Below are 13307 nucleotides of genomic sequence, written 5' to 3' on the forward strand. Positions count from 1 at the left end.
TGGGAGGCACATGAGGGGTTTAACGGAGAGAAGTTGACGGTCAAATAATCAAAGGACCAAACGTGAACCTTATGCTCCTATAAAGGACTGTCTTTGAGGTTTTTGATTTTAAAAGACGAAAGGTGACTATTTAGCTAAACCACAGGGACGATTTGTGTCATTAACTCTAATTTAAATCTTTTCTTACATATAATTTCAAAATTTATTATTTTATATATAAAAAAGTAACTATTCACCGATTCCCATTCCGATCCGATTTTTAAAAAATCCTGACTCCCCCCTTCGCCGATCCGATCCCGAGTCCCGAGTTCCGCAACCTTGATGAGGAGACATGTCGTTGATCCCAAATTTACCGTATAAAAAAAAATAAAATTCCGTTATTGTTTAGTAGTAACCAAGAAATCAACCGAGAAATTTCATAGCATATCACCTCTATTGTTTGGTTACAAATTTTTAAAGGACAATAGATAAAATAAAAAATTACAATTACAAGTATGATATTCACGAGACAAATACTACAATAGAGACGTCCATTGTTGTTTGGTTACAATAATTTTGCTGGCCCATTACAACAAACTTGAAATTAGGGTTAATTGAAGAAATAAAAATCAAATTTAATCAAATTAACAATGTTATATACATTTTTTTTCTCTTTAGAACCATCTTCTATTCATTCACATACTTAGCAATGTCCAATAAACATTTTACTTTTTAAAACCATTTTCTATTTATTCAAAAAAAAAAAAGTAACATATGACCGGTCTATGTTACCATTAATATGAATAAAATAGAAATGGTTTCTAAAGATGCATGGTTTTTAAAAAATAAAAGTTTTATAAGACATTGCTAAATACGTAAATTTGACCAAAGTTATTTCAACTTTCTGCATCTATTACTTAGAATTCCACTGTAACGAACTTAAGGTAATTATTTTGTGACCCCATTAATTAATATGAATTCTTAGACCAATATATAAACACCAATTGTACTTAAGTACTTTTCCGTCTGAATGTACTAAGAATATAACAACAATTGTAATGAAGTAACCAGTAATTGTGTGTATAACTTTAATTTACTTATCATTATTAACAAGTAGGATCAAATTAACTAGAAAATCCTTTGTTATTTGTTGGTTTATATGATGTTTATAAACACTTATTATGTTGCATAAGTATGTTTCAGGATGTAAAAGATACTTGCTGAACTAAAAGGACTGAAGGTGTCATAGTTAAGAGCTCAAGGGCTGAAGTTGTATGGAATTAAAGAAAGAGGTCTGAAGAAGAAGTTTGGATGGCTATATAAGCAATACGATGGAACCCTATTTCGAGAGATACAAGATTCATCCATCCGACTCCTAAATATATCAATATCTATATCTATCTGTTGATCATCTTGATCGTTTAGTTTTGTTTAGTTTTATTCAATATAAATTCTAAACATATTGTTTAGAATATTAGTCAATAATCAATTCGACTCTTGTTCTTCGATTTGGATGTAAGCAGATTATTCTTCATATTCATATAGATTTCTGTTTTCGTACATGGTATCAGAGACAGGTTAGCCTCTGTTTGACGATCGATCCTGTTGTTGATTCATAGTTTAGGGCGAATTTCACTTAGAAACCCTAAATCTATTGTAATCATATTTTTGGGGCGGATATTAATTCGAAACCCTAAAATTCTATTTTCTATTCTTCCGCTGCAGTTCTTCAGATCCTGATTCTATTCTTGACTAAGTGAATCAAGAGTAGAGTTAGGGTTCATATTCCATTCATCCGATAACACTGTAACACCTCTTTTAATTTTCTGTTCTTATTTCTGTGATTTAATATTTGTTTTTACTTGTCTTAAAATTGTTTTTTAAATCTATTTCTCACAAAAGTATTTGCGTTAATACTTGACTTGCTTCCTTGAGAGGTACGGAATCCTGTCACTGGCGTTTATACGAGAATAGATTCATATTTTCAAAAATATATATATATATATACATATATAGTTTTTTTATTTTTTGTTCTTGTGTTTATTTCTGGTGTGTTTAAGTTTGTGTTCTTCTTGTTTGTTTGATATTATCTGCTTATTTGAGTAGAGTTAAGTTTGTGTGATATTATTTGTTTCTTTATCTGTTTGTTTATTGCTTATTTGTGTTCTTAAATTCTGAAATCATGCCTGATGCTACTGTGCCTCCTGTTGGCTCTGGTGAAACATTGATAAGTAAGCTTGATTTTAGTGATCCTCTCTATTTGCATCCTAGTGACACTACTAATGTACCTTTGATTAATTTCAAGTTAAAAGGGACTGAAAATTACAATATCTGGAGTTGTGCTATAAAACTTGCTTTAGACACTAAAAATAAGACTTGTTTTATTGATGGTTCTCTTGATCAACCTGATGATGATGATGTACTTGCAAATCAGTGGACTAGATGTAGGGCTGTTGTTCTGTCTTGGTTGTTAGGATCTATATCTGAGGAGTTATATCTTGGTCAAATATTTTCAACTGATCCAACTGTTGTATGGAAAGATTAAAGGAAACATATGATAAAATTAATGGTGCTGTTACATTTAATCTGCATTTAAAGATTAACTCACTAAGACAGAATTGTTCACCTTTATCTGAGTACTATCATAAGCTAAATTCTTTGTGGAAACAGTATGATGCTTTGATTAAACTTCCTGTTTGTACTTGTAAGGCTAATAAGGAATTTCAGAAACATAATGACCTAATGAAACTTATGCAATTCTTAATGGGATTAGATGATAGTTTTGCTAGTCAAAGAAGTTTAATTCTAACACTGAACCATTGCCAAGTGTAAAAACTGCTTTTGCTCTATTGTCAAGAGAAGAATCACAGAGATTTATAGGAAGTAATACTGTTGTTCAAAGAAATCAATCTGTTGCTTTTGTGTCTAAAGTATTTGATCCTAAAAGAAGAAATAATTCCAATCTAAGAGGACCTAATCCTAATCTGAAATGTACTCACTGTCATTTTATGGGTCATACTGTTGATAGATGTTATGAGCTTGTTGGTTATCCTCCTGGTATAAAAAAGAAAAATAATTTTCAGTCTGCAAAAAATGTTTCTTCTTACAACACTGTGTCTAACCATCATTCTGCTAGTACTTCTTCTTCTGTTCCTATGTCTTTCACTCATGAGCAGATGATGAAACTTATGGATTTGATTAATGATAAACCATCTACTTCTGCATCTGCACCTATCTCTCCACCTTCTATTGCCAATATGGCAGGTACTATAATAAATGCTAATGTGTTTTTTAATGAAAATTTTGACAAATTTGTTAATTTCAATAGTATAATTAAGATAATTCTTGGTTGGATTATGGACAGCGGGGCAAATCAACATATGACTGGTAGTGATGAGAATCTGTTTGATGTTATTGACATATCTGATTTGAACTTAACTGTTGCTCACCCTAATGGGACTAAAGCTAAAATAGTTAAAGTTGGGAATATGAGATTGTCTCCTAAGATTGTCTTATTTGATGTTGTTGTCATACCTGGTTATTGTGTTAATCTGTTTGTCCATTAATAAGCTGGCTAGAGATAGTAAAATGTATATTGGTTTTTCTGAAAGTAAGTGTTATGTCCAGGATTTGAATACAAAGGAAGTTCTGGGGACTGGTAGTGTGAAAGATGGTTTATACTTGTTTGATGATAATCTGATAGGTAATTCCTATATGTCTAATTGTGATATTGTGTGTTATCAGTCTCAAACTTTATGGCATTCTAGATTTGGGCATCCATCTGACCAAGTTCTACAAGTTTTAAAACATGATTTGAAAATTAAAGTTTATCCTGATCATTTACCTTGTGATATTTGTCATAAGGCAAAGCAAACCAGAGAATCTTTTCCACTTAGTGAACATAAGTCTAAAATGGTTGGTGAACTTGTTCATTTATATGTGTGGGGTCCATATAGAATCACAAGTAGAGATGGTTATAAATTTTTCTTAACCATTGTTGATGATTTTTCTAGAGCTGTCTGGTTATATCTTTTAAAATCCAAAGAAGAGGTTTTTGAAAAGGTTGATAATTTTGTAAGTTTGATTAAAAATCAATTTAATAAATCTGTAAAAGTCATTAGAAGTGATAATGGAACTAAGTTTGTTAATCATAAAATGAGTGATTTCTGCTCTAAAACTGGTATCATTCATCAGACTACTTGTGTCCATACTCCTCAGCAAAATGGCATTGTTGAGAGGAAACATAGACATCTTCTCAATACTGCTAGATCTTTTATGTTTCAGGGGGGAATTCCTCTAAATTTGTGGACTGAATGTGTGTTAACTACTGTTTACATTATTAACAGGATTCCTTCAAAAGTGTTAGCAGGAAAGTCCCCATATGAGGCCATTCATGGTTTTAAACCCAAACTCTTCTACCTTAGAAACTTTGGTTGTCTATGTTTTTCTACAAATTTAAATATAAGTGATAAGTTTTCTGAAAGGTCTGAAAAGTGCATTCTTATTGGTTTTTCTAGTTTTAAAAAAGCTTACAAACTTTTAAGTTTGAAAGATAAAAGTATCTTTTATTCAAGAGATGTAAAGTTTTATGAGGAAATTTTTCCTTTAAAGATTAAAAATGATTCTTGTTTTATGAAAGAATCTGAAAATGCAAATCATATCAATTTTTTTGATTCTTTTGATTCTGAAAATACAACCAAAGTTGGAAAATCTCCCAATGATGAAGGAAGAGTTCAGTCTGATCTCAATGACCAAGAAGATGTCCTACTTGGCAGTACTTTAAATAAAGCTACCAGTAGTGATGACTTTTGTGTTGATGAGAATAATGAAGATTTTATGCTTGAGCATACTATCCCTGAGGGAAGTTTTGAGTCTGAAAATCTTTTAAACCCTTCTGTTAATCCTGCTACACAAATTGAAGGAAAAAGATCTTCTTATATGCCACATAAATATGCTGACTATGTTGTAGAAGGTAAAGTTAAGTATGGCATTGAAAGAGTGGTGAATTATTCTTATTTAAGTGAAGAAAATTTCTGTTTTGTTACAAATTTAAATAAGAGTAGTGAACCAAAAACGTTTCCAGAAGCAAGTAAAGATCCTAATTGGATTCAAGCCATGAATGATGAGATGAATGCTTTATATAGGAATAATACATGGATTGTAACTGATCTACCTAAAAATAGGGAGCCCATTGGGTGTAAGTGGATATATAAAATCAAATACAAGTCAACAGGAGAGATAGATAGATACAAAGCTAGGTTAGTAGCAAAGGGTTACAATCAAAGAATAGGATTGGATTATGAGGAAACATTTGCTCCTGTTGTTAAGATGGTAACTGTTAGGTGTTTGATTAACATTGCTATTCAAAATGATTGGAAATTGTATCAACTTGATATAAATAATGCTTTTCTATATAGTGATCTTCATGAAGATGTTTATATGACCTTACCTGAAGGATATTATGATAAATCTGATAATAAGGTTTGCAAATTAGTTAAGTACATTATATGGGTTAAAACAAGCCCCAAGTTAATGGAATGAGAAGTTGACACTTTCTTTAATTGATATGGGTTTTGTACAAAGTAAGAATGATTTTTCTTTGTTCACAAAGACTAGTGAATCTGTTTTTCTTGCCTTACTTGTCTATGTTGATTATCACTGGAAATAATGCTCATGAAATTGAAAAATTTAAGAGTGTTTTAACTGAGAAATTCTTGATAAAAGATTTGGGTGAGTTGAAGTATTTTTTAGGAATAGAGATACTTAAAGATAAAAATGGTGTATGCTTGTCACAAAGGAAATATTGTTTAGATCTTCTTAAAGATTTTGGTTTGCTGGGATGTAAACCAATGAAGTCTCCTTTAGAAGCTAATGTTGTTCTTGCTTCTAAGGAATCTCAGAATGACAAGTTGTTAACCAATGTAACAGAATATCAAAAATTAATAGGAAAGTTGATTTACTTAACTATTACTAGACCTGACATTGCATATTCTGTACAATGTTTAAGCCAATACATGCATGCTCCATTACAATCTCATCTCAAAGTTGCATTTAGAGTTCTAAGGTACTTAAAAGGAAGTCCTGGTAAAGGAATTGTTATTGATAAGTCAAAAGAATTTGGCTTATGTGCTTATTCTGATGCTGATTGGGGTAAGTGTTTGTCTTCAAGAAGGTCTGTTTCTGGATATCTTGTTTATTTGAATGGTAGTCTTGTTTCTTGGAAAAGTAAGAAACAAGCTACTGTTTCAAGGTCTTCTGCTGAATCTGAATATAGGTGTCTTGCTACAACTTGTGAAATTGTTTGTATTCTGAAAATTTTGAAGGATTTAAATGTTCAGTATACTCTTCCTATAAACATTTTTTGTGATTGTAAACCAGCTATTCAAATTGGTAACAATCCAGTTTTCCATGAAAGGACCAAACACTTTGAAATAAATTTACATCTTGTAAGAGAAAAGGTTTCTAATGGTGTTATTAATCTTGTTAAAATTGTGTCTGATGAGCAGCCAACAGATTTGCTTACCAAAGGTCTTAATATTGTTGCTCATCATTATTTGTGTTCCAAACTGAGATTGAAAGATTTATTTCAATCTTAGTTTGAGGGGGGATGTTGGTTTATATGATGTTTATAAACACTTATTATGTTGCATAAGTATGTTTCAGGATGTAAAAGATACTTGCTGAACTAAAAGGACTGAAGGTGTCATAGTTAAGAGCTCAAGGGCTGAAGTTGTATGGAATTAAAGAAAGAGGTCTAAAGAAGAAGTTTGGATGGCTATATAAGCAATACGATGGAACCCTATTTCGAGAGATACAAGATTCATCCATCCAACTCCTAAATATATCAATATCTATATCTATTTGAAATATATCAATATCTATATCTATTTGTTGATCATCTTGATCCTTTAGTTTTGTTCAGTTTTATTCAATATAAATTCTAAACATATTGTTTAGAATATTAGTCAATAATCAATCTGTAATAATAACTCTTGTTCTTCGATTTGGATGTAAGCATATTATTCTTCATATTCATATAGATTTTTGTTTTCGTACATTATTGATGACAGAGTTTTAGGATTCAATCCTCATTCCCTTCCCTGTAAATGACGACTATCTTACCTCTCTTACCTCATGAAGGATTGAATAAAGTTGTTTGTTTCTTTTACTTATCATGTATTTTTGTTTATTCTAAGGTATTAAGTGCATGGAAATGTAATTAACTATGACCAAAAAGTTATTGTGTGCATGAACTTACAAAACCTCTGTTCTATGCATGAACTTTGTTAAAATTTTTGAGTTATGTAACTAAATATGATTGACCAATTAAAAATTTACATGTGGCAACTAATATGAAGTGACACACTAACATATACATATGTTACATGACTTGAACATTTTTATAAAGTTCATAAATATAACAGAGTTTCTATAAGTTTATGTATACAATAACTTTTTGACTATAGTTAATTACATTTCCATGCATTTAATCCTTTATTCTATTAGCCAAAATAGTAGGAGTTAAAACACAAGTAGGATGGGTTGAAAACGCATGTGAAGTAGTCAATGCCTAAACATACATAATAGTAGTACTCCAAAAAATTGTAGGTCCCTGGTCCCAACATAAACAAAAACCTTCTTTTACCGTATCATGTCCCATAGGCCATACTTCAACTTTACACGTATACTCGATCTCTATTTATTTCACCCCTTTTTTCTTCGTTAAAATAGTTACTGTATTATAGTATAATGTTTCTTAAGTATGTTTTTGGTTGTATCGAAAGTAATAGAAAACTACTAATTAATTGAGTTTTGTTTATTAAAGATATTATATAATACCAGCGATCAATAAATAATTTGTACTTGAAAAAACTTGATCGGATGTGTAGAAGAATGCTCTTTGGATTGGATACACGAGTTTTCATAAAAAAAAATGCGATCTTTTTTTTATCAATTAGAGTCGAATATACGAAGAGCCAATATATATTACCAAGCCTAAATTAACCGTTAGAAAAATACACATAATATAATGGGAAAATGGTCTGTACTGCAGACTTTACCTAAACTTAGGTACCGTCACTTTAAAAAAAGTTACAAATTAAACCTTTAAATTTGATAAACATACATAGCCCCCCTCTGAATTTTACATAACCTCCCCATAACTTTTACATAATCCCTTCTGTTTTATCTAAGATATGTACTGCATGTTTTACCTAACCTTTCCCTAATATAATTTACATGCATACTAAACACTCTTCTTTGATTAACATATGCTTTTTTTTTTTTTTCAAATTTCCACCATATATATATATGTAGTAGAAAGGATCATATATATGAATTAACATTCACTTTTTTAATAATCATTTGTGTATCTTAAAAAGGGGGTGTTTGTCACCGATTCCCACAAACCCTTTACATGTTTTTCCTTATTTGCAAACATCTATTCTAAGCTTTGGTTCAATCGATGTTTGGTACCATATATAATAACAATTTTATGAAGTTTGGTGACCTATATATTTATTTTCGTTTATATAGAAAACTGCTACATTTATACTGAAAGTTTGCACATAATTAACTTTAGCAAACTTACAAAGTGTTGTGACATGATATGTTGACTATTACGGTTTTTTTTTTCTTTTTTTATATTAGGTTGCTTTTGTCTCTTCTTTCTCATCTTCGTGATACTACAATCATAGTATCAAAAGTTGTACACTCCATTCATTTTTGTATTCGACTTTGGACATATTGGAAATTTGGATTCATGGCCTAAGTCCATTGTCATATATTTTTGCAGCAAATTATACTATTATTTTTCTTAAATAAAGTAATACGTAAGTTGTATTTGTATGTATACTTCATACTTTAGTATACAGGACATGTGATTAACAAACATATAGCCCCACAATATGGCAAAGGATTGATGTCATTTGTTTTTTTTTAAAGACCAAGTATTAAATTCTCATAAAAGCGAAAATCCTTGTAAGTATGTTTCTTCTTCCATTCTCTTTGCCAAAAAATGTAATCAAATGTTGTATCATAAAAGATTCCAAAGAATGGAAGTTTAAAAATACTAGTTGCCTTATTGTGTAAGTTAATGAAAAGAAATGGATGAAACTAAAAATTAGACACCAATATCACTAGCAAGCTCATGTCTAGACATTTTAAGGATCGTAAAAATTTGATGAGCATTCACAATTGGCAACATTATATCACAATATCCCGGCATTTCCATTAGTTATAAGTTGTTGACCCTTTTTTTCTTTAACCATAATTAGGAAAGACTTAAGTATAAAAATTACGTCAATTTAGTATTTTAAAATTTATAAGATATAACAGATTCAGTATAAACAATCCACTTTCTTTTAATATAAAGCCTAAATTGGTTTTTATTTTGTAAGTATGTTTTGTGGTATAAGTGAGCGGTAGAAAGTTTTGTCATTCTGAAAATTATGAATTTGAATCTTGACACACTGATGTATAATTAACTAATAGTCATTGTACTAATTATTAAGATACACCTCAAATATATATTTATTTAGTAAGAAGAAATGTGCATCTTTAATCTCGATCTACACTGTAAATTTACATATATACTGATATAGTGATATGAACATATGATACATAAAAAAACATTAGTTATTACACACATGACCTGTCTTTGAGTGAACAAGCCAAAACCCCTACCACCATATCTCTATGACAATACACACAACAAAAAATGAGAGCTAGCAAGAGTCCGGTGGTGAGTATTGTCATAGCTTTTCTGTTCACTCTTCACAGCCTACTTCTGTTTCTCACATGGATTCCCTTAATAGACTGGACCCACTTTGATCGTATAACAACACACATATAGTTAATATTTTGAGTTTAAAGCTTTTGGATTCATAAAGGTGAAAGACATTAGACAAGACAAATTCATTTTTTTAACCTTTGACTTTGCTTTGCATGTCTCGAGATACTAAAGTCACTCTCCTTGTTTGTCCACTGTAAATTAATGGTTCCATTTAAGTAGTTTTACCCACCATACTTTATCGATGTTGTGTCAATACGTACTAATATAGATGGATATACTTAATCAAAGTCATTACCATATTAAGTATGTTTTCCCCTTCTATACCACAAGCAAAGATCACAAAACCATATTAAAGCTGTGAATATTCAACTTAACCCAAGCCTCAACTTGAAACCGACCTGAAAAAACCTATTTAGGGTTGTTAAATCTCGACACGTCGTCAACTTGAAATATATACACAATTATATCATGTGTAAGGAAATTATTAATCCCTCTAAAGATTAACCTACAAATCTTCTTAAAAATCTTAAAACATAACAAGTATTATCACTAATTCTCTTTTATAATCTCATTTTATCACATGTATCAATCTAATAATTAAAAGATTTTTAGGCTATTATTATTGTAAGATTTATCATTTCCCCATATGTAATACACTAATACCCATGTGAACCAAAAGTGGAATTTATAACCTTTTAGTTAATCGTCGAAGCCTCGACAAACTTTTGGCTGCTACGTACATCTTTTGTCGCAACCGTAAGTTCGACGAACTCAATACTATAGTTCTACTCATGTAACATTATTATAACCCGGTTAAATAACCAAAGTCTAGAGTACTATACATTAGCTGCATTTGCATATAGGCATATAGCCATATAGCTTCGAATTTGGTATGGAATACACAAATCTCTAACATACATTCATAATCATAAAGAATATAAAGTCAACCCCCAAATACATGAATTGACTTCACTTTACTTCATCATCATTAACATTACATCAAATAAATCACAACTTACAACTAAAAAGGAGAAGTAAAAGCCTAGTAGTAGTATATAATCTAAATTTAACCTTTTTTTACTACTGTAAAAGAAAAAAATTACCGATTTCCAGTATAAGAATTAGATCGTTTGATAGCTGGAAACACCTCTTTTTTATTAGTCTCAATTAAACTCCCACTGAAATATTCTTTATCCTCTGTCACAACCATTTGCTGATGCTGTTGTTGTTTTTTAACCTTCCGGTTCTTCCTCAAAACGACAGCGTTTTCAACCACATTTTCATCCCCAGTAACATTCACATTCCTTTCTCCCCCTCCACGTGGCAACATCCTTGACTTGTAATGTGAAATCAACGAAAAACCCGGGTTATCTTTTCCATAACCCCCTGGCCCACATGATATTGACCCACATGATATTAGTTGCATTAAGACCGATGATGCTTTCATTTTGTTGTTATTATTATTAATATTGTTATTATTAGTCGGTAAATTATGTTTTAATAAATTATGTTCTTGTTGTGTCACTACAACTATTCCATCTGCTTTCATTAGTGACTCTAGTGTTTCAGGGCTTGAATCGGACGGTGGAGGTGAGATCTCACCTCTACTTAGTTCCGAACTTTCGGTTTCATTAATCCTTTCATCTTCCTCCTCTTCTTTGATGGACGTCGATCTGTGCCGACGACGTCTGTCGTCGGTCTGGGTCGACGCGTCAGCAGCGGCGAGCGATGAACACTCGCCGCCGCTGCTGGTGTAGACTTTGTATTCGTGCAGATCAACTGCACTCCATGATTGGTTTCTCCTACGCCTGACTACTGGAAAGTCATCATCGCCGCCAGACTTTCTGAAATCTGGCGACGGTAAATCTTTTGGAGCTTGTTGTTGTCCTGTAGACGAAACAACGAGCTCCGAACCTTTTAATACATACTCTTGCCCGTGTGCAGGGTATATACAATCATTTTCCGCTAAATCATGCCACACAAATCCATTCTTATAACTCCTATATCACAAAAAAAAAAAAAAAATCAAATCAACAATCTAGAACAATGATTAATTTTTTTAATAACAAATACTTATACCATTACACATAACACATAAATAATTTGTACATTATATATATATATATATGTGTGTGTATGTGTATAGACTAACCGTTTTGAAGACCATGAGTATAAGGTTGCCATTCCTTTTCCTCTAAGAGAATTAAGACGTTCAATTACATCTACACAAACAAAATAAAAAACAAATAAAATGATTAATATAACAATTTCCATCTTTTATGTGTGCATAAAGACGAGATGAAAAAAAAAGATAAATATAACCATTTCCATCTTTTATGTGTGCATAAAGATCAGATTGGATACGGTTGTTACTTTTTGTGCAAAAAGACGAAAAGTTGACTTAATTACGAGTGACACATCAAGTATCTACTAAAAAATTAATAATTATTGAAGTAACAAAAAGAATTAAGTTTATATTACCTTGAAGATAGAGGCGGCCATCATGAGAAGAAAGAGGAACTTCAATAAAATGAGGATGTTCAAGGTTGCCATTACGTGAAAGATAGTAAACAACCGGAACTTTACGAGGTTGTTTATTAACGTTATTGTTAGAATGTGGTTCGGTCCAAACTATAGTATGTTCAGGGCTACGTTCGGCACTTCTTGGGTCTTTCCATTTTTTAGACATATGGTGTAGCTCTGTTGTTGCTCTACCAGAGGACCCCCTTGAAAATGAATCCATTTTTTTTTTTTTTTTTGTGAATGGAAAATAAGAAATGAGAGAGAATAAGATGTGTGTGTGGTTGCGTGTATATATGAGTGTGTGAAAGGAGGGAATGGAGTGTGATTAATTCAAAATAAGACGGTAGATAGATGATGGACTACCAAACATATAAAAAAAGGGAGACTTGATAAAGACTTGGATAGGTACACTATGGTGTAGTGCAAGTTGTTCTATTTTTTAAAAAAGAAATATATATATAGATATTGATATAGATATGATGTATAGATTTAGACTAGTTTATGCTTAAAATAGTTGAATTTTGGGTTTGAAAACTTTAAGTGATATTGTGGTTAGTTTGTTTTGGGTCTATCGAAGAGGTTTGGCTAAAATTGGTTTCACTTAATCTGGGGTACTTTATTTGGTTCATTAGGTAATTCGTGTTGTCTCGGTTTGATAAAAGTAAGACAATATAGATATTGCATATAACTACAAGGGAAGATGATTTATCTAACTAATTTGCATGTTTAAAGATAGGACTAAAAAATAGATCAAATCATGTGATAAAATCAAAAGTAGAAACGATGAAAAACAATTAGTGGAAACCATATAACATGTACGGTATGAAATCGCCTTATTTTTAGGCATACGAATTAAGAATATACATCATTATTCAATGACAAGTATATGTAGTAAGAAAATAGTTGTTTGGTTTTCAAAATGTACAATAATTTGCTATAGTTGAATTTGAATGTAATTTTTTTTTTCATGTTAATTAAACATAAAATTAGATCCACGTTGACTAAGCCACAC

At 31.1% G+C, this 13307-nt stretch overlaps 2 protein-coding genes across 2 annotated transcripts; one reads left to right on the plus strand and one right to left on the minus strand.

The window, feature by feature from the left end:
- Positions 1-5567: 5567 nt before the first annotated feature.
- Positions 5568-6575, plus strand: LOC122609244 (uncharacterized mitochondrial protein AtMg00810-like). Its single transcript, XM_043782302.1, has one exon. The coding sequence runs from the start codon at positions 5568-5570 to the stop codon at positions 6573-6575; it is 1008 nt and encodes a 335-aa protein (XP_043638237.1).
- Positions 6576-10725: 4150 nt separating this feature from the next.
- On the minus strand, positions 10726-12620 carry LOC122607701 (protein SOSEKI 5-like). The gene is made up of 3 exons (XM_043780725.1): positions 12254-12620; positions 11925-11994; positions 10726-11772 (listed from the first exon to the last, which is right to left on the minus strand). The coding sequence occupies exons 1-3, from the start codon at positions 12513-12515 to the stop codon at positions 10872-10874; spliced, it is 1233 nt and encodes a 410-aa protein (XP_043636660.1). The 5' UTR covers positions 12516-12620; the 3' UTR covers positions 10726-10871.
- Positions 12621-13307: the final 687 nt, after the last annotated feature.

The sequence above is a fragment of the Erigeron canadensis genome, chromosome 7 (assembly GCF_010389155.1).
Source record: "Erigeron canadensis isolate Cc75 chromosome 7, C_canadensis_v1, whole genome shotgun sequence".
Lineage (NCBI taxonomy): Eukaryota > Viridiplantae > Streptophyta > Magnoliopsida > Asterales > Asteraceae > Erigeron > Erigeron canadensis.